General features: G+C 39.7%; 1 protein-coding gene across 1 annotated transcript in view; it reads right to left on the reverse strand.

Annotated features, from left to right (window-relative positions):
* Nucleotides 1–22,597, reverse strand: part of WDR7 (WD repeat domain 7) — a 353,677-nt gene that overhangs the window by 301,807 nt on the left and 29,273 nt on the right. The window contains exons 5-12 of the mRNA XM_010854831.1: nt 18,710–18,884; nt 15,946–16,022; nt 14,979–15,098; nt 10,854–10,999; nt 10,138–10,240; nt 7,333–7,465; nt 6,821–7,069; nt 5,688–5,908 (exon numbers count right to left, since the gene is read on the reverse strand). Coding sequence (XP_010853133.1) covers nt 5,688–5,908; nt 6,821–7,069; nt 7,333–7,465; nt 10,138–10,240; nt 10,854–10,999; nt 14,979–15,098; nt 15,946–16,022; nt 18,710–18,884 — 1,224 coding nt within the window. The remainder of the gene's footprint in view (nt 1–5,687; nt 5,909–6,820; nt 7,070–7,332; nt 7,466–10,137; nt 10,241–10,853; nt 11,000–14,978; nt 15,099–15,945; nt 16,023–18,709; nt 18,885–22,597) is intronic.

The following is a 22,597-nucleotide window of genomic DNA, read 5'->3' on the forward strand; positions in this document are numbered from 1 at the left end:
TAAACAACAGTATAGAAAGGCTCTCTAGAATTATAAAGTATTGCTCTCAGGAGGAAGGGAATGACATAGCTGGAGAACAAAAGGATATTTATTAATATCCTTTAATGCTTTTTGCACTTAGTATTCCTATTTATAAAATATTTTAAGACACTACAGTCAATAATATCCAAAGTGCAGATGAAAACTGAAAACAGTAAGGCACCTAAAATGTTAACAAGCCTGCTTTTTAGAAGATTTTTCTAAAAAGTCTCCTATATGAGTATTTGAAGTGGCAATAATATTTAATAATAATATGAAGGTTCCACTTTAAATCTGAATCCTAGTAAAACTGCCTATAAAATCTTAAATATCTGCATAGCAACATATAAGGTCAAAAACCACTCGCTTAAAAACAGTAAACACAACTTGAAATGACAAACAAAAATGGCACAGAACTTCATTTTATATTATGTTATGTAATTCAAACAGTATTTTAGTAGATAGTTTTCCTTCTGTTTCTTCTCATATACATGTATATTTCACATGCATATATAGTATACCCACCTCTCATACATATATACATGTACATATTTCTTTCACATTATGGATAGTATATTTTGCTTTCTTAATAAACCAAACCACACACACACAAAATTAAAAAGTTACCTCAAACTGAATTTTTTCTCTACAGTCCATAATCTTAAGGAGAAAGAAACAGAAATGGCAAATAACCTAACATCAGCGATCTCAAAACCAGAAGTTCCAGCACCCTCCGTGAAGTCAACACAGTCAAATCTCATGGGTGTTCTGAGAGTTTAACAAAGCCCCTGGTTTCTCTGAGCACCCACGAGACACCCCTACCCTCGCCCGCCAGAGCATTTCGTTCAGATCTCTCCTTTGTCGTTTATAGTCGACACTGTAACAGACTTCCTTAAATATTCACCTGATCCTCCTCCAAAATATGTTTACATTTCTTGGAACACTGAAATACATTACTTGGCAGACACTAATTCTACCCAAAAACATTCTGATTGTTTCCCAATAACCCTTTGGCACTTCACAGTCTTGAATGACTTCAATATTTTGTATCTCAAAGCATATCTTCAGGAAACTTTTAGGTTTTCTTTAGTGTACTTTAATTCTTTAAAACAATCTGTATCCATATAAAAGTTAAATCTCAGCTAACCAGTTTATTCAGTGAATCAAATTCAATTTCAAAGCACTCTGCCTAAAAGGAGTTTTACAGTTTTGGAAAAAAAAATATATATATATAAAATTCCTCTAAAAATTGAAAAACTAAAAACCTTTAAAGAACAATAAACATAAAATCTATTCAAAGTAGGTACTCTACATAATGCTATAGGCAGTGTTTCCTGTCTAGGAAAATGTTGAAATTTTTAAATAATTAAAATTCCTATAAATAGTTCATTAAAAATAAATATATAGGGTCACTGAGTCTGGCACTAAATTAATGCTAATGTATAGCAAGAATCTGGAAAGATCTTGGGGAAAAAGATGCTAAAACAGTATAAAGATGAAGGAGTGGGGAAAGAAAGGATGACAAAGAAACGCCTAGACGGCAGGCCAATAAGACGCGCGTCTGTGGGGCCGTGGAAGGGCACACAGCCTGTCCTCAGAGCTCATCTCCAGCCACAGCGTCTTTTCTACCCAGCAGGCAGGATTTCACTTTTTGTTCACTCTCTACAGAGGCTAGGAAACAATGATTTTTGCTCAGTACTTTTTTTAAACAACTTTCTACATTTTAGTAAACAAGAAATGACTATACATTAAGAATGAAAAACTCATCATAATTGTACATCTTAATGATAATTTAAGTCATTTCTAAAATACAACCAACATTTCTGTTTTAGAACAACTTTTCCTGAAAAAAAAACTTACAAGAAATCAAAACTCACCTCCTTTCTCAATCTACCCGAGATAAAAACCAAAACTCTTACTACAATCCAAAAAGCAGATGACAAACTTTTCAGTATTGTAGTAAATAGTTACAATCTTCCAAGTACCAGATCACTTAAAAAGTAAAAATATTTTTTGCTAAAAGAGAATGACATTGGATCAATTTATGAGACGGACAATTAAGCATTAGAGATAGCATTTGATGTCACTAACTCTATAATCTCAGCAGAACAATCATTTGCTAAACATTCAGCAAATATCAAATCCTTAGCTTTTTATTAACCAGTTAGGGCTCTCTGATTTTCAAACACATTAGCTGCTAGGCCTAAAACGACCAGCTAAATGAACAGGTTATTAACTAGGCAGTTGTTAATGCCTAGTCATTATTAACTGCTGCTGCTGGCTGATGCTGCTAAGTCACTTCAGTCGTGTCCGACTCTGTGTGACCCCATAGACGGCAGCCCACCAGGCTTCCCCGTCCCTGGGATTCTCCAGGCAAGAACACTGGAGTGGGTTGCCATTTCCTTCTCCAATGCATGAAAGTAAAAAGGGAAAGTGAAGTCGCTCAGTCGTGTCCGACTCTTAGCGACCCCATGGACTACAGCCTACCACACTCTTCTGTCCTAGGCAGTCATTATTTACATCTTATATTATTACAAAAACCAAAGCAAATGTGTCTTAATCAGTACTTTTGAAAGTTAATTAAAAACAAGAAAATTCTACTGTTAAACCTATAAGCAAATTATTTTCCATGACCCAGACTTCCTTGTTGGTACCTCTCCCTCACACTGTCCAGGCAACCAGCTCCTCTGGCTGGCGCCTCGTCTAGTGAGAAGACCACTTTCTGTTCAGTTGCATATATGTCCATATCTTAGCTTTTACTCACTATGAAATATTTCTAAATGCAATTGATCAAAACATTTTATTAAATACGCACTTGAAATTTTTTAAAAAGAAACCAGAAAATGTGCTTACATACATAGGCTAAAAATATACATATGTTAATGCAGTTCAAAAGGAAAACATGACCCTATGTAAATTATTCAAAAAACACTTTCCTTTTAATATTTGTAATATATATATATATATGCATATGTACATACACACTCTAGTATTTTCAGTGTATTCTTATGAAAACAAAAAACAGCCAGATCAAAACGGTTGCTTTAAACTTAGGAATAAATAATCTACATTATCAACTTCAGCATTAAAAAATTAGATGTTTCACCAAATTTGCAGTCAGATGTGAAAAAAACCTATATTTTACTATGGGGCATAAGGACTGTAAAATGAGGTTCAGGACAAGGGTTCTAACACTGCTTAAACTTAGTAGAATTACAATGATATCTATTTCACTAAAATAAACATAAAATTGGTTATTTAAATAGATTTAAATAAAATGCATTTAATGGATTTAGAAAAGGAAGAGGAACCAGAGATAAAATTACCAACATCCGTTGGATTATCAAAAAAGCAAGAGAGTTCCAGAAAAACATCTATTTCTGCTTCATTGATTATGCCAAAGCCTTTGACTGTGTAGATCACAACAAACTGTGAAAAATTCTGAAAGAGATGGGAATACCAGACCACCTGACCTGCCTTCTGAGAAACCTGTATGCAAGTCAAGAAGCAACAGTTAGAACTGGGCATGGAACAACAGACTGGTTCCAGATAGGAAAAGGAGTACGTCAAGGCTGTATATTGTCACCCTGCTTATTTAACTTATATGCAGAGTACATCCATCATGTGAAATGCTGGGCTGGATGAAGCAAAAGCTGGAATCAAGATTGCCGGGGGAAGTATCAATAACCTCAGATACACAGATGACATCATCCTTATGGCAGAAAGCAAAAAGGGACTAAAGAGCCTCTTAATGAAAGTGAAAGAGGAGCGTGAAAAAGTTGGCTTAAAACTCAACATTAAGAAAACTAAGATCATGGCATCCAGTCCCATCACTTCATGGCAAATAGATAGGGAAACAATGGAAACAGTGAGAGACTTTACTTTTTTGGACTCCAAAAATCCCTGCAAATGGTGACTGTAGCCATTAAATTAAAAGACGCTTACTCCTTGGGAAAAAAGCTATGACCAACCAAGACAGCATATTCAAAAGCAGAGACATTATTTTGCCAACAAAGGTCTGTCTAGTCAAGGCTATGGTTTTTCCAGTAGTCATGTATGGATGTGAGAGTTGGACTATAAAGAAAGTTGAGCACCAAAGAACTGATGCTTTTGAACTGTGGTGTTGGAGAAGACTCTTGAGAGTCCCTTGGATGGTGAGGAGATCCAACCAGTCCATCTTAAAGGAAATCAGTCCTGAATATTCATTGGAAGGACTGATGCTGAAACTCCAATACTTTGGTCACCTAATGTGAAGAACTAAGTCATTTGAAAAGAGTCTGATGCTGGGAAAGTCTGAAGGTGGGAGGAGAAGGGGATGACAGAGGATGAGATGGTTGGATGGCATCACTGACTCAATGCACATGAGTTTGAGCAAGCTTGGGGAGTTGGTGATGGACAGGGAAGCCTGGCGAGTCATAGTCCATGGGGTCGCAAAAAGTCGGACACAATTGAGCAACTGAACTAAACTGGCTATTTAAATTAATACACAACAATTTTTTACAGTGATGAAGATTTTTTTAAAAATGAACAACAAACTGGAAAGAAGGAAAAAGGCAAAAATTTGTACAAAGAAGGAAGAGATTAATTAAGTACCTAAATTTTCACATCTGGCAGGGGAAAAAGAACGAGACACACACACACTGGTATAGAACCTCCTACACCGCCACATGCGTCAAATCAAATGAAATCTAGCACTGGCAGAACATGGCAGATAACACACACTATCATGAAGGTCACGTGAGCAAGCAGAAAGGGCCAAGGAAAATTTCCTGGGTCTTTGAAATGAGACTCCTTCTGAACAATGGATCAGATACACGAGTAAAATGCTTTTCATTTCAGTAAGACAATAACCGGTGAAGGGGTTTTGATAAGCATGAAACGTGTGATAAAGATAGTATATTTGCGTGTTTATGTACGTGGGTCCATACACACGTGTGTGCTGGAGAATAGTGATTCTGCACACAAAGGCAGCTAATCACATGAGTAAGTTCACATTAAACACACAGTAAAAGAAATTACGGGTCTGTTATTCATCTGTCCTAAGTCCTCCTAAAATTTCCTATTTCTAAAATTATGAGACTTTTTATATTTGACATCACCAGCTAACTTACACACACGTCATGAAAAAGCAATCTGCTTTCATAAAAGTATGAACAAAATTTTCCAAAATCATTATCGTGCCTATTATTCTTTCCCTTGTCACAATAACTGTTTATTTAAATGTATTCTATTTGTAAGTATTGAGAAGTATTTTCATTCAAGCTATAAAAGCACAGGTTCAATATCTTTTTGCTCAGATGGAGTTGAGAATGATGAGACTACTTTGATGAGCATGACTTTAGGGATACTTAAAACTGCTTCAGAGCAAAAAATTGAAACTTCAACATATTCTAAATTGCTACTATGTTTCAGGGATAAGCCATGCCATTTAGGCACGAATAACAGGAATAAAAAAATGTCTATCTTCTATTTCTATATGCCCAGTAGTAATAATCCTAACTTTGCCTAAACATCATATGTTACCACTATTTAGTTTTATAATTACAAGGATTTTTTTTTATTAATTCTTCCATCACACTTTAGATTACTCTGGATTTCATTTGTATTAAGTCTGGCAGCAACACAGTTTGACTCTACCATAGTGAAATAATCTTTCAGGTTCAACTTACACTACAGTTTTCAGGTGGAACTAGAAGCTGAGTGATCTCGCCACCATGGACACAGAAGATATGTTTCATTTCTCCAGAAAATATGTCCCAAATGATGACCGAGAAATCCACGCCTCCAGATATGAGGTATCTCTGATCATAACGGGCTGAGGCCTGATGAGGGTACAGCAAACACGTGACTTTGCTCCGATGGCCACGGAGTGTCCTGTGAGGAGGCCAGCCTGCAAACAAGGTTTGGGACTTAAGGCAGGAAAATTCGAGTCTGCCAAAGTTTCAACAAAAGTAGACAAGAATCTTCAGACTAGCTCTACATTTCATCATTAAAAAGTCCCTTTCACACGTATTTCTATTGGACAGTATTGTTCTAAAAGATTACCAGTATTTGATAATATGATACTAAGTACGCCAGAGATACCCAATAATAAATGGCAAACATTAAACATGTATCAAAGAGAAAAACTAGATACTTCTATTTACAGTCATTGTGCTAAGTCGCCTAAGTCGTATGCGACTCTTAGAGACCCCGTGGACTGCAGCCCGCCAGGCTCCTCTGTCCATGGGATTCTCCAGACAAGGACACTGGAGTAGGTTGCCCTTTCCTTCTTCAGGGGATCTTCCCAACCCAGGGATCGAACCCGTGTCTCTTGCATCTCCTACACTGGCAGACAGATTCTTTACCACTAGCGCCACCTGGGAAGCCCTGCATTTACAGTCATTAAGTGGTGTTTATTCCAGGAACAGACACTGACTTCAGTTGATCCTTGAGCAACATAGGTTTAAACTGTGCTGCGCAGGTCCACGTGTACGCAGATTTTTTTCAATAAATACATACTATAGCACTGTACAGGGGCAGTTGATGGAATCCAAGAATGCACAAGCACAGATACAGAGGGCCGGCTGTAAAGTAATACACAGACTTCCAACCGTGCAGAGGACCAGCACCCCGGACCCTCTGAGCTGCTCAAGGGCCACCCAGGCTGTATTTTGTAAACCGCACGTTAGGCTAGCAGCTACAGAGCACACCGACAACCACCCCGATGCACCGTGCTTGCTGAAAACGCAGAGTGCAGACCCTGTCAGGTTCACGGTCACAGAGCTCTCCTAACACTGCACGCGAGCGGGTCTGCAGGTACCTCTGCGGAGCATGTGCTCGCCCTGCAGCAGCTGCACGATGGCCGTCTGCGTGGCCGGGACGATAACGATGCTTCCGTCTTCACGGCCACAGACGAGGCGTCCGTGCGCTGGTATGTACACACTCGCCGTCACCTTAAGAGGTTCGTTACTATTGGGGATCACGCTCAGCTGATCTATAATCCCAGCAGGACATGGATTCAGTTTATCAAATGCCTCTTGCAAACTAATGGACGTGGTCATTTCCAGCCCTGTGGAGGTTATGTGTGGTAGAAAAGAAACATGTTTGAGCAAGTTAGAAAAAGAAAAAAAAAAAAAAAAAAATTCAACATGTAAAAATAAACGTGCTTATAGTTGATTCAGAGAAATACCAAAGAATAACTGTCATCAACTACCATTCTAAAAAGAAAAGGACATATTACGTTATGCACTCCCATACAGCGGTTACTGTTCAGGCTGTTCAATTAGAAACATTGAGAAATAACCGCACACAATTTTCTAGAACCTCCATTACCTTCTGGTTTATCAGGTGTGTCTGATATGTTCCAAATATTCAATCTTCCAGAAGAATCACCCTGAATTAATAGTTTGTGGAAGTATTCTTTGCATCCATAGAAGAATCGAGTCACAGGAGGACAAATTAGCAACTGTAAAAAAAACACAACTGTTCAAATTCCCTTCTCTATCTTTTAAAACAAAATATTTCACAGATAAAAGTTTCTTCAGATTAGGATATAAAGTACTTCATCTCAGTACCAGAGTTAAAAAAGAAAAAAGTGAATCTATAGAATGAGTATTCAATAATATCTTAATTAATTCTGTAGCATTGATATAAATATATGTCAACTAATACTCAATCCAGTACATATAACACATTCAAAGAAACAAAAACTATATTTATATAGTCTTTCTCTAGAATATTTTTATCCTTTTTCTCTGCTTTATAAAAACCACAATGCAATTATTTAACTGTCTATTATTAAGCAATGAATCCAAAGATATACCCCTCTATACCAAAAAGAAAATTCTCCACTTAAAAGTTCAAAAGGAGAGAACTGGTAATCTAAACTTTCTGCCCACTCCTAACTAGCTACTCACCAGAATGGCTATAAAACTAAACCACCATGCTTGTACCACTAGAAGGCTCTTTTTTTTTTAAATTAGATTATTTTTCAACTAATAGCATGAAACATCCCTGGTGGCTCAGTGCTAAAAACTTTGCCTGCAACACAGGAGACCTGGGTTCAATCCCTGGGTCAGGAAGATCCCCTGGAGAAGGGAATGGCTACCCACTTCAGCATTCTTGACTGGAGAATTCCATGGACAGAGGAGGGTGGCAGGCTACACCCCATGGGGTTGCAAAATGTCAGGCACGAATAGGCAACTAATACTTTTCACTTTTTTCATTTGATCACATTTTTTATAACCCACTTGAACCTAGCCTGATATGCTAGCTATGAGCTACTAGGAACAAAAACCATTCATTAGGATCTTGCATACACTTTCATTTTTAAAGCACATTATTTTCTGTTTAAGATCCTGTATCTTCAATGAGACCACCTATTTGAAAATACTAAATAGTGGTGGACTCCTAAATTTAAATTTTAGATGATTAATACACTAAAACTTGAGTATGAAAGTATGTAAGCTTATCCTGAAAAGCAGTTAAAAAACAAAATGCTTCAGTGCATAGTTATAGTTAACAAATAATCTATATTCAGTATCAGTGCTAAAAAGCATTACCCTATAGAAATTACATGCATTAAGCACGGTCAATTATTTGATTTAACTTAAAGTCTGAAAATTACTAAAAGTTTGATAAACAACAAGCTTAACCAGGGAAAGTTGCTAGTATAACTTTTTGTTGTTATAACCAGTATTCTATATTACAATGTGTATCTCGCACCACATAATACATACATTTTAATTTAAAATGAATTGGTGAGCTGATACTTAAAGAAATATAATATGCATTTGTTTTGTTTCATGTTCATGTTTTGTTTGGGTTTTTTTTTTGCTGTGCAGTAAAGCTTGTGGGATCTTACTTCCCCAACCAGGGATTGAACCTGGGCCCTGCAGTAAACACCAAGTCCTAATCACTGGACAGACAGAGAATCTCCATCATGTATGTTTTCTGCGTTGAGTCATTATCCCTTAGTTTAAGTGGAAGTAACTGTCTAGTTTGCTAGCTTTACTTGTCTAGCAATAAGTAGCAGTTTAAGTTAAGAGAATAAAGGACAGGTCATAAAGGATCTTAATTATACATGGATGGATAAATTCTATATATTCAAAATATTCATGGAAAATGGCAAAGGATCCCCTTGCCATTCCTCCACATAAAGATAGAACAAAATGCTCAGAATGAAAAAGTTATAGAAACCCAGATCATAAGTAAAGGAGCCTTTATTTCCAAACCAAAGCTTCTTTCTTAATGCTCAAAGAACACAGAGTTGAAAACCCATTACTAAGTGCATTTCAACTTTAAATTGATATTAAGTAGGTTTTTAGAAGCAATGCAGGAGACCTGGGTTCTATCCCTGGGTTGGAAAGATTCCTTGGAGAGAAGAATGGCAACCCACTCCAGTATTCTTGCCTGGGAAACCCCAAGGACAAAGGAGCCTGACGGACTACAGCCCATGGGATCACAGAGTCAGAGACAACTGAGCAACTAACAAACACTCGAAGTCATAATAAAATCTGTTTTTTATAGAGAAAAAATTATTTTCTTCTTTATTTCTAATGCCTAATGATTTACATCACTACATGATTTGGGAGAAATACTGCAATATCTTATTCAAACAGTAATCAGTCAGCATTATTACATAATTATTTGTCATTCTAAAAGTACATCTGTCACTATATTTAGAACTGCATCAGTGTAAAATCCATTTATAACATCAATATGAATTTTATCAAAAAGTCATTGCCACTTTGTAATCAGTATAAGATCACTTTTATTCCTGGAGAAAAGTGAATGCCTATATTATAGGTATATTATGCATGCATGCATGCTCAGTCATGTCTGACTCTTTGTGACCCCATGGACTGCAGCAGACCAGGCTCCTCTGTCCATGGAATTTTCCAGGCAAGAATACTGGAGTGGGTTGCCATTTCCTCTTTCATATAAGCATATTATAAGCAAATGCACAAATTATGCTTATAATAACTGACCATGTCAAAATGTTTTACAACATCTAATAGAGTACCTTGAATGGCAATCAATCTTTGAAATGCTTAGCTACCAAAGACACTAATAATTATAGTTGCAGAAATTTTTCAACACAGCCACCAACTATAAATGATACCTGAAGAATTTTACCTCTTTATCTGTTCGATCCAAGAGGCTATGTTGTACTGGAGGAATTAAATTTTCAACTGCTTTCCCCACATCACTGCGGAATGAATCACTAGCTGGAAGGCAACTGAAAATGAGGAAAATACAACATTCAGTAAAAAAAATACTGACATTAAATATTTTATCATACCATATGATGAGTTTTTTTCACAATGGACAATATATGGATTTTTATAGTTAATTTAATATAGGCATTATATTAAATGTTATTAAAATATCTTACTCAAATAAAAATCCACCTAATTGTTGTGCTCAGATATGAAACTATAATTACAAACTTAAGTTTTCAAGTTCTTTTTTTTTACCTAAATTAAATATTTATACTTTCAATATTTCCATACTTTCAGATTACATCACAAATTTGGAATCGCTTGCTTTTTTTTTTTAAGAGTTATATTTTATTTGGTAGGAGTTTTTAGGACTTCAAACCTGGGAGACAGCATCTTAAGTAACCCTGAAAGAACTGTTCCGAAGAGGCAGAGGGGGAGAAGCCAAGTTATAAAAAAGTTTGCAACAAGGGGCAGGTAGTCTAAACATCAAAAATTATCGTTAATTAAGGAAAACCAGTTATCTCAAGCTAAGGAATTTAGCGCTTTTCTTTGTATGCAAGGCCTGGGCTCACTGAAATCATGCCATCTCTCGCTTTTGATCAAAGTCGTAACTCACTATTTATTGGATACCTGGCAGGTAGTCTGTAAATATAACTCTGCCCATTTTCAGTCCAGATGATGACTTTATCAGCCGAGACAAAGTCACCTCCTGTCCACGTCTGCCCGTTTTCACTCGGACCCGAGCACAACAGGGAGTAGTCTCCAGCATCAAATACCTACGAGGAGTAAGAGATTCATGTTCAAGTCCATGTTGGTGTCATTTAAGGAAAACACAGCAACATTTTAACTGAAATGAAAACTTCTAGAACCATATTTAATAACCTCAGGCCTTTACAGTTGACTACCTCAGTTAAAGACATTTTGTCAGTGAACCCTGGGGCACAGTTACCTTCAACAGGGCAACCGTGACACGTCCCCAGCCTCCAGTGGGCAGGCAGGAGACTGTGCCAGCAGGGGTCAGGGGTGCTCCCTCCACACAGACAGGAATCCTTAGCCTTTCTCATCTAAAGGGAAGGGTGCTCCATCACATGACAAGTACCCAACCTCCAGGATGCATGCTGAGGACTCCCAGTTTTTTCCTATACCCAGTAACAATGTTTCTAACGAAAACCTCTTAACACCTGAGTGTTAGAGGGGAATTCACTTTACCTTATTTCATTAACGTATTAAAATAGTGTAAATAGGACATTAGCAGACTCAGTTTTATTATTAATAACTCTCACATACAATAGCCACGTCCTGTAATTTCATCAGCAACACAAACTCCTGACCTTCTGTGACCTTACATTTACAAGACACATCCAAATCTGCAAAATGCCTTTACAATCATTTTCTCACGTGACTCTTAGAGTCATTGCAGGAGGCAGGCAGGCAGGCAGGTATCGCTAGAGACAAAAAGCTGACCCAGTAAATTCCCTGGCAGTCTAGTGGTTAATGATGCCGCACTTCCACTGCTAGGGGTGTAAGTTCTCAGTCCCTGGGCAGGGAACGAAGAACCCAAAGCCGTGAGGTGCAGGCAAGAGACAAAACGAAGCCTGACACAGACGAGGGTTACGGCACCTGCTCAAGGGCCCACGTCCCGCAAGCTGACAGGCTAGGACTAAACCCTCATCTTATAACAGCTAGCAGCATTTCCTACCATACTCACTGTTTGAGGAAAGTACATACTGTGTTGCTAAAAAATTTCCCCAGGAGGAATGAGCAATTCAATGGCCAAGTTTTTATCTTATTTTTCTTTAAGGAAACACCAATGAAGTTGCTGTGCAGACAGTCTTGAGACAAGAACAAACCCCAGCCAAATTCACCATAATTTGCTATAATATGTATCAGAAATACAACACTAGCACTACACGAATAGCCAAGAAAAGTCCAAGACAGAATTATGGACACCAGCCCTCCAGCCTTATGATCTATTAAAACAAATTACAAAACTATCAAAAACAAAGTAATCACAATATTAGTTCATAAATCAGTCCAGACAAATCAACAAGTCCATAAACAGGTCCTAGAAAAAATGTAGGAATACAGCATATTATAAAGGTACAAGAATCAAAAAATGATTATTCAACAAATGGCATTAGGAACTGCCGGATCCATTCTGATATCCATTGGAATAAAGATATAATTGGATCTACAGCTCACAATTCACACAAAATAAATTTCAGATTAAAGATTCAAAGGTATATAAAATAAAACCATACAAATATTAGGAAGAAAAAAATTTTTTTAATCTCAGCTTTGCTGAGCCCTTTAGAACATATCATCAATCATTTTTAAAATCATACAATAAAATATGACAATTTAATCATACAAAAATTGAAAACTGCTTTCTGGTAATAACTATCTGAGAAAGTCAGATAGTCTTGAGAGTCCCTTGGAGAACAAGGAGATCAAACCAGTCCATCCTAAAGGAAATCAACCCTGAATATTGGAAGGACTGATGGAAGGACCAATTCTGAAGCTGAAGCTCCAATACTTTGGCCACCTGATGCGAAGAGTTGATTCACTGGAAAAGAACTTAATGATGGGAAAGACTGAAGGCAAAAGAAAAAGAGGCTGGCAGAAGATGGTGGTCAGATTAGCATCACCGACTCAACATACATGAATCTGAGCAAACTCTGGGAGCCGGTGAAGGACAGAGAAGACTGGCGTTGCAAAGTCCATGGGGACACAACTTAGTGACTCAGTTCAGTTCAGTTCAGTTCAGTCGCTCAGTCGTGTCCGACTCTTTGCGACCCCATGAATCGCAGCACGCCAGGCCTCCCTGTCCATCACCAACTCCCGGAGTTCACTCAGACTCACGTCCATCGAGTCGGTGATGCCATCCAGCCATCTCCTCCTCTGTCGTCCCCTTCTCCTCCTGCCCCCAATCCCTCCCAGCATCAGAGTCTTTTCCAATGAGTCAGCTCTTCACTTGGTGACTAAACAACAACAAATCTACGAAAGTCATGCTGGTGGGCTGCAGCACCGTCCGCATGCTGTGTTTGTATGCATTTCCCTGATGATTCATGAAACTCGGCACCTATCTACATATTTCCTGTCTACTCGGCTTTGCTCTCTTAGCTATCTCGCATTGGGTGGCCTGCGTTTTCCTTCTTGATCTGTAGTTGTTTTTTAATTGATAACAGAAGAGTCTCTCATCATGTTGCATACCATGGCTTTCTTCTCTCACTCTGTGGGTTGTCTTTTCACTCTTGTGTGTGCATTTAAGAGAAGGCTGCCCTCACATGGATATAAAAGGCTTACAATGGGCACACAAGAAACTGGTATTAGCTACTGCCTCTGGGGAGGGGAAGGGACATATCTGGGGGGAAAGGGGTGCCTATTTTTCACTGTACCCTCCTGCAGTCTGTTTTCATTTTTATTTGGATGTGCTTTAAACTTTAAGACAAAGGAAGGATCCCAGATAGTGAACGACAGCTGAGCAGCTGCTAGCCTTCTTCTCTAAGCCTTTTCCCAAACAGCAGCCATGCAGCCCTTCCATGCTGAGGCTGCCCTCTGACGCAGGACAGCATGGCAGTGACGAGAACGGCGGCCGCAGCCAGGCTGCCTGAGCTGTATAACCTCAGTCATTTACAACCACCACCACTTGTATAACCTTAGCCAAAGCAGCCACCCCCCTCATGCCTCAGTTGCCTCATCTACAAAATGGGCAAAGCCACCATTCCTAGAGTGAAAAGCAGCCTCGAAAGTGGCCCCACCAAGGGCCGACTCCTGGTTTTCCAATCTTGTGGAAGCCTCTCTCCTGAGTGCAGGCTGCATCCTGTGACGTTTCTAGAGAACTGAACGCGGCCTCTTGCTCACTGACTCGGAGGAAAGACAGCTGCTGTGCTGTGAGCTGTCCTAATGGAGAGGCCCACATGGCAGAGAACTAAGGTCTCCAGCCCACAGTCAGCAGGACCTGACGACTGTGAACCAGCAGGTGAGTAAATCTGGAAGCTGAGCCTCCGCCAAGGAGAGCCCTGGGACGGGGTGTTTGTCCCAGTCAAAACCCCTTCATCCTTCATCACACTCTGTGAGAGACCCTGGGCCAGAGGTACCCAGCTAAACCACGCCTGGATTCCTGATCACAGGAACTGGGTGATGATTCACATTTGTTGTTTTAAACGACTAACTTTTGAAGTAATTTGTTATGCAGGAATAGGTAACCAATATACCACCCCTCAGATTGTTATTTCCAAATAACACATGGAAAGCTTTGGAAAATATGGTAGGCACTATGGCAGGTGATCAAAACTTGCTGGCTCTTTTTCTGTCATGGAAACATTAAAGTCGAGCAATGTGAAAAGCAATATGCACCTCTCACCATTAGCTCTAAAGTGACAGAAGAAGACCTTCCTGACTCCAAGACGTCGGAAAAGGATGGCACTTGGGGATGAAAACCTACAAAGATATGTCCCAACTTGCAGAAAACTCACTGCCATTGCCCATGCCGCACTGACAAGACAATGAAGAACATGGCAGCAAGACACAGAAATTAAGAACTAATAAACACTGACAGAATCATTCTATGGACCAAATCAAAAAAAAGGCAACGATGTAGCCAAATTCCATACTTCAGAGTATATCAAAAACAGACCAAATATTTAAAATATTCTAAACCAAGCTTCTCCTTACAATTATCTTTAGAAGGCTGATAAACCAAAACCTTGAAGGGCAAAAATGCGGTTTCTTACTTAGGCACAGTTATCTTACCCTCCAATACTTGGAGCACACCACCAAAAGCGACCTTTGTGTGAATGCACAGAAAGAGATGCTTTGGCAATTCTGACAGTAAATCGGTTTGGATTCTTCCTCAAATATTGGCTCGGTATCCTGAAAAGAGAAATATTTGTAAAAACTTTAGGGTTGGCAGGATTGTCAATTTAAATTATCACACAATGATAAAGAAAACAAAACAAAATAAAGACATCACTTGATGTGCTCATCAATTTAGCCCCTCATGGTGAGGACTAAGGTAGTAAAAGGCAGCCAAAATGCACCCTAACGTCACGTGGGCACAGCGTATCTGCTACAAAGCTACTCAAGACTAACAGACTCACGAGAGGCAGAATGTCATCACTGGCGATGACAGATGCTAAAGAGTTTAGTTAATTTTCATTTCTGTCAGTTTTTTATATAAGCTTGTAGGTTAAAAAAAAAACACATCATTTCCTTCAGTTTCTCCCAGATTCAATGTCTAAAAATTCCCTGACAGATGAGATTAATATCTCTTGCCAGATACTTGATCTGCCTTTTTTACTGATAAAAAGTAAGAAGGAATTCAAGTCTAAGGAACTCAGAGGACTAAAACTGGCTTTATACCCTTTTTGCAGTGGTTTGCTTTTTCCCCCCCGCCTCAAGCAAGCTACCTTTTCAATTTAAACAGAAGCAGCTGAGGAAAATCCTCTTCTGTGCTTCTCTACTCCATATCCTGTACAATATGTTTCTCTGTTTTGCATCCTTGATAAAGCATATGTCTACCATCAAAAGGAAAAACAATAATTCATGTACAGAGATAGCATTCTAGGGGAATCTTCTGCACTATGTCAATAAGACTATGGAAAAGGAAAGCTTTTTCTTTCCTCTTTAAGTAAAAAAGGGAAGCAGCCTATCATGACTACAATGTAAGACTCCTCAAGAACAAGAACAGAGAACTCACTTCAGGCCTCCTTTGTCTCACCTGCAGGTCACTTATTTCCGAGGTGACAATCCACACCTTCAAGATGCCCGTCACTGAGAGTGCCACCACGGTGTCCTCTAACCGAGAAGAAGCAGCAGCCGGTTACAAGTGTAATATGATTGCTTTCTACACGGGAACATGGTCACAACAGTGACGTGGACCATGGTTTGCTTTAATGAAACTAAATAACAGCATGTTTTACAATCAGCATGAAAACCTAATTCTAGGTTTTAGGAAATAACAGAAACCAGATTTTGAGACACAGGTTAATAAAGATGATCAAACACGTGGAATTCAAAGAAAACCTGTTTTTAGCTGCTTGATTTCTTATTTCTAACTTACAAACATTCTTGATTACCACGTCAACAATTAACCTTAAAAACTTTTTAAGAACAAATTTTAAAAATTAAAAAGCAACTTTTATTCTTCAACGTTAACTTTCATTTATCCTGGAGAAGCACATTCATATTGTGTCTTCAGGGCACACGTTTCCCCCTTCCCACCTACCTCACCTGCCTTGTAGACATGTTATTGCACACTACACTCTCCACAGACCATGATCGAGGGAAAGACATGATGTAAAACCTAAATCCATCAGGTTCGGGTGACGGAAAAGTCACAGCACCACAGTAGTATTCCTGAACTCTGAGAAAGCAGTCTAAGGTAGGCTCCAGAGCAACGGAGGGATATGTTAAAAATCACATTTTCTTCACTGATTAACCACTGAACTGTGGATAACTGAACTAACCTACCTTAAATTCAATGTGCTTATCTGTAAGCAAATATAAATGAATAACGTAAAGACAGCACTTACCTTAATAAGGTGTTGTGAGAATTAAGACACCACAGGTATAGCCCTCAGACCATCAGTACAGATTAGTCATCACTGTTATTGAAAAGAATTGCTTACTATCTTTCAGTAAAAACTTTATTTGTACTGCCTGGTTCCATAGGCAAGTTTAAGCGCTGAAAGGCACTGATTACAATTCCATGATCACCGTATAAAGAAGCTAGAACTGCTCACAAATGTCAATTACAGTAAAAGTGCGAAATACCAATAAATCCAAAATTCTCAAATCTCCATACACTAGAATATGGCAAAGTAGATTAAAAACATGCATGGTAGCAACGTTATAAATGGACAACATTTAGAATTGTATGTACGGCACAACATTTTCCATTACAGTTGCATTCTACCCTGTTCAGACCATAATACAACATATATATTTCACAGATGGCTATTTCCCACGCATTCCTACATAAGGCTTTATGTGTGTGTGTGCAAAGTCGCTGCATTCATGTCCAACTCCATGCGACCCCATGGACTATAGCCCACCAGGCTCCTCTGTCCATGGGATTCTCCAGGCAAGAATACAGAGTGGGTTGCCATTTCCTCCTCCAGGGGATCTTCCCGACCCAGGGATCGGACCCACAACTCTTATGTCTCCTGCATTGGCAGGAGGGTCCTTTACCACTAGCGCCACCTGGGAAGCCCTAGAGGCTTTATGTACCTGTGTACAAACTACTTCTGCCAGAAACATCACAACCCCACATCTGACAAACTCCTCTTCACCTGTCAAAGCTTAGATGAGACTTCATCGAATCTGGGGCCTTCCTCCCTGCCCTCAAAGCGCCTTCACTGCCTTTGCTAATTCTAGCCTCTGTACTATTCTCTGTCTTCTCACACGTTACACTGTGAAACTGCCATTTGTTTATATATCATCCTCCCTTCCTACAATTCGAGTCCTGCCAGTAGTTCAATCCTCTGCACCTAGAAAGGAGTAGGCACTCAATAAATATTTGTGCCATGACCGTTGAACAAAAAGCTATGGAAAACTCCCAGGGAAGGCAGTTCACCAATGGACATGATGTAACCCAGTGGTAAAAGCAACCTCTCTGGGGTCCGTCTGGGCGCCAGTAAGCCACAGGCTTGCTCTGTGACCTTAAGTGGAGACTCCATCATGCTAAACTTCATCCGTCTCCTCATCCACACATCCTATGACGCAGTAGCTACATCACTGAGTGCTGTGAGAAGCGGTTACCGTACGGAAATGCTAAGCATGTGCCCAATGCTGGGAGCACTCTGTACATGAAGTCTCACGTCGATGGTGACAGCAGTTACAGACCAGCCTTCACAGCAGAGCACGCGACCACGAAGTCATCAGGAAGGGCTTACAGGAGTACACCAAAGGCACACACGAATACACATTCAACGGTCAGTATGACTATCCTTTTCCCAAACAATTTTACTTTTGCTCTCACAACTGTTACTGTCAGTTTCAACAGAAATGGAGAAAACACACTCATGTATGTCGAGCGTTAACTACACATCAAGCGCTCACCAGGAACGGTCATTAAACTGAATTGTGTATAATCCCCTCCCTTTTCATTACCTTCACATAAAATGGAAACACTTCCTACACCTCTTCATAGCAGGTAACCAAACCAGGCCCAAGAGATACACAAACTATGGTTCCTCCCAACATACCTCCAAGGGGTTAAGATCTTCCAATTCAGAAGATTCCTGACACGCTCTAAGACTGCCAAAAACTAGTGATTTATTCCTTGGAATGGAGATAATCTAACACTTTAAATCTCAGTTCAATCAAAGACTCCTTTACAAAGGTAGAGACAGACCATAAATCACGAGAGGCACTATTTCTTAAACTGAAGAATACAATATAAGCAAGTATATTATTTGATACACTATGGAACCCTATAGTAAGCTAACCATAGTGCAGAAGTTCCTAAAGGCCACACTGACCTTGTGTTCGGTGGGATCGAATAATACTCATGGAGCTGATCCAGTCTGGAGAGATCTTTGAGACTAAGGAGTATAATACTTCAAGGCTGGTGGCATCCACCACAAGGATTTCAGGATAATGACCGTGGCATAGAAGCCTTCCTTCTCTCTGACTTCCAACAGAGAACTGGTAGAACTAGAAGGAAAAAAATTGTAAGTGTTCTTTACTTAAGATACTTGATTCACATACATTCACCAAGCTTAGTAGGATGCTCAATTTCCCCAATAATATGTCCAGATATATAGTGCACACTACGATACATACAGTACATACATACTATATGGTCCATATTACATGTATTTATGGACACACATGTGCATACATCAAGTTACGCTAATATACGCAAAATATCTAATAAAAATTATTTTCCTAACATCTTATCTTCCCTTTTGAACTACTGTGGAGTAGAATTCATGATAATTCTTCTGTTTCGTCCCCCTGTAGCATTCTAAAATAAAATTGTTGAATGAATTAATAAAACATCTGAATAAAATCAGCTTCACAAACAAATCAAAGCAAAAGGGCAGCATGGGTGGGACCCAAAAGTAAGAAAGAGTTTTAGGTGAATGAGAATCAGTGAGTAGAGGTTTGTAATTACTAGTTATAACCAAATAAAGTTTAGAAGCAAGGATGATTCTATTCAAACAAAATCAGAAGTAAATTCTGTGTAACGCAAGTGTTATCTTAGACTAGAGTGCAAGACAACCATTATAAACGATTCTTGTAGTGCACATTTACACTTTGTGGAAGAAAAAGAGAGAAAGAACCAATAGAGTGATGCAACACATGCTAAGAATAACTCAAAAAGATAAGAAGAGTTTCCAGCAAGCAAAGAGCAGAGAAAGAATGCCTATTAAAATAAGACCATCGACTTATCAAAGGACCCAACTTCCCTTAGCCTCAAAAAATAAATAAGTAAGTTATCTCTTAGTGGAATGATTCCCCTAGAAGATTTTTAGAAGTCTGGGACATCCAGTATCCAGACTATTACTTTCCAAGGGATTGAACCTTATACAAAATCACATGTGTTTAAGCGGGACACCACACACAGGACCGTGCTGTAACCACCCCACAACTGGGGAGGCAAGGAAGAAACCAGATTCAGGCTGCTCCCACACTCATCCGTCCACTGCTCAGAGCTCAGCAGTGGAAGACAAGATTTTCTCAACTATGGAGTCCCCTGTACTGGGAGCACTTCATAAGGACACACATGGAGCACGGAGCACATTAACGAAGCGCCAGGTAGCACCATAAAACCCCCAGAGAGGGGCTAGCAAAACGCAGACTATCAGAAGGCGGGGACCACTAGATCTTGGGTCGACCCATGACACACGATCTGGGCTCCCAGGGACTGCCAGGGACGTGCACAGTCACGTGACTGCAGGCAGCCCTGGCCCACGAAAGGGGGGACCGGGTGGATGGGAACGAGGGAGGGATGGATGCGGGGCGCCCCCAACACCAGCCAGGAAACACACGCGCACTGCAGTCACTAGAGAGCGCTCTGTCCTGAGGGCAGGGATAGTTTATCGGACCTGCCTGACTGAACGCCTCTCATCTTTGCTTTAAAGTTACACTCCAACCATCTTCCAAACACTAATTTAGCTTCCAAGACACTTTGAGATGGGCAAAAAAACGGTGACTTTAATGGAGAAAAAGGTTCTCCAAGTATTAATGAGGGATGCCCCCAAGAGTTCTTTTAATAACTTGGCACTTCCTTGTGATTTCAGTGTGCCAATGTCATCGAGGTTCACCATTTCTATGTACATAAAAGAACAACCTGCTTCTGGACCTGAGAAGGTGCGTATCACAAAGGAAACAACGGCCACACTAGCAAATCTGCCAAAAAGCACCTTCTCCTTAGGGATGACTGCCAGTAGGGCACAGAAGGCCTGCATACCAGATCTGGCGAAGAGGAGGCACTGAAGACACACTGATCAATTTCTCTTAAACTGTAAACCAAAAGTTTTTAAATCTTAAATTTTATAGCAGTCAATGTATTTACACCCAATGAGTCTGAATGACATTGATATATAATTTTTCAGTTAAATTATCTATAAAGTCAATGAATCTAAATGATATACTACCCCTTTTCTCTTTATAAATGTAATGACTCTTCATATGGTAAAAAAAAAAAATAATATAGGCCCTTTAAATAAAAAGCGTATGTCCTAGGAATTCCCTGGTGGTCCAGTGGTTAGGACCCCATGCTCTCATTGCCAAGGGCCCAGGTTCAATCCCTGGTCAGGGAACTAACATTCCACAAGCCATTAAAGTGAAATTGAAGTCATGTCCGACTCTTTGTGACCCCATGGACTGCAGCCTACCAGGCTTCTCCGTCCATGGGATTTTCCAGGCAAGAATATTGGTACAAGCCATACAGTGGGGCCAAAAAAATAAAAATCCAAAATGGATCACAGAGCTAAATGTGAATGGAAAAAAAATAACGTAACAAGCAATTAGAAAAAAAGCTGAACACCTGAAACTAACACAACATTGTAAATCAACCAGGCTTAATAAAAAATGTTTAAAAAGGAAAAAAAAAAAAGCATACGCCCTAATAGCATTGAAGAAGCGATTTTTAAAAGGCTCTTCCAGGGCAATAAATAGTCACTAAAGATCTATATCACACTAACCATCTCTAAACATTTTCCATTGCTTTTCTAATTTGTGTTAGTACAGAAGGTTTTCTTTCTCAACAAATTATTTTGTTTGTTTTAAGGGAGGCAGTATGATGTAACGGAAAGAACAGAGTCCCCAGAGTCAGGTAAAGCTGTTCTGAGATCCTAGTGACGGGAATGACTCACTGTGAGACTGGGGCAAGTTATTTGATCACTCTGACTATCAGCCTCCTTACATGTAAAAGGGTATACTTCTATCTGATGCATAAGAATATGGGTGGGGCTAAATGAGACACCACACAAGGGTAGATATATGCTATAAATCTGAGTTCCCTCCTCTCCCTCTCCTTCCCCATTAAGACTATAAATCACATTTTCTGTATACACTGCAATTTTCCTAACACTCAACGCAGTAAATGATGAGTAATCTGAAGCACAAAGAATTTGACAATTATGAAAGAATAAGGGGGAATACCAGGAATATGTAACTTCCTTGGTGGCTCAGATAGTAAAGCGTCTGCCTACAATGTGGGAGACCCAGGTTCAATCCCTGGGCCGGGAAGATCCTCTGGAGAAGGAAATGACAATCCACTCCAGTACTCTTGCCTGGAAAATCCCATGGATGCAGGAGCGTGGTAAGCTACAGTCCATGGGGTCACAAAGAGTCGGACACAACTGAGTGACTTCACTTTCACCAGGAATGTAGGCGAGAGGCTATAAATTGCTGTAAATTCCTGAGTTAAGTTAGGTATATGAAGGTCGCGTCTTTTATAGACCCAAGGCCAACTGCACAAGCAAGGAAAAGGGTATCGTCCAAAAAGTGGATTGTGTGAGACTTCTCTGATGGTCCAGTGGCTAAGAATCTGCCTTCCAAAGCAGGGATCAGAGGTTCAATCCCTGGCCAGGGAACTAAGATCCCCCATGTCTCGGGGCAACTAAGCCTGTAGGCCTCAACCACTGAGCATGCGCACCACGGCAAGAAAAGACCCAGAGCAGCCAAAAAAGGAAAAAAAAATTTTTAATGGATTGTGTCAGTCATGAGTGGAATCACAAAGGCTTTAGCAAGAGAGAATTCCATTATTTAGGATGTAGAATGCTCACCCAACCAATAAGGGGCTCCCGCGTGGGTAACCAAGACACCTAGCCAGAGCAGACGCAGCAGCGACGATGGCTGGCTCACACCTTTCAGCACTCGTCTCCGCTCCTTGGTCTTCCTCCCCCACTACACTG

Source organism: Bison bison, unplaced genomic scaffold (assembly GCF_000754665.1).
Source record: "Bison bison bison isolate TAMUID 2011002044 unplaced genomic scaffold, Bison_UMD1.0 scf7180017864349, whole genome shotgun sequence".
Taxonomy (NCBI): Eukaryota; Metazoa; Chordata; class Mammalia; order Artiodactyla; family Bovidae; genus Bison; species Bison bison.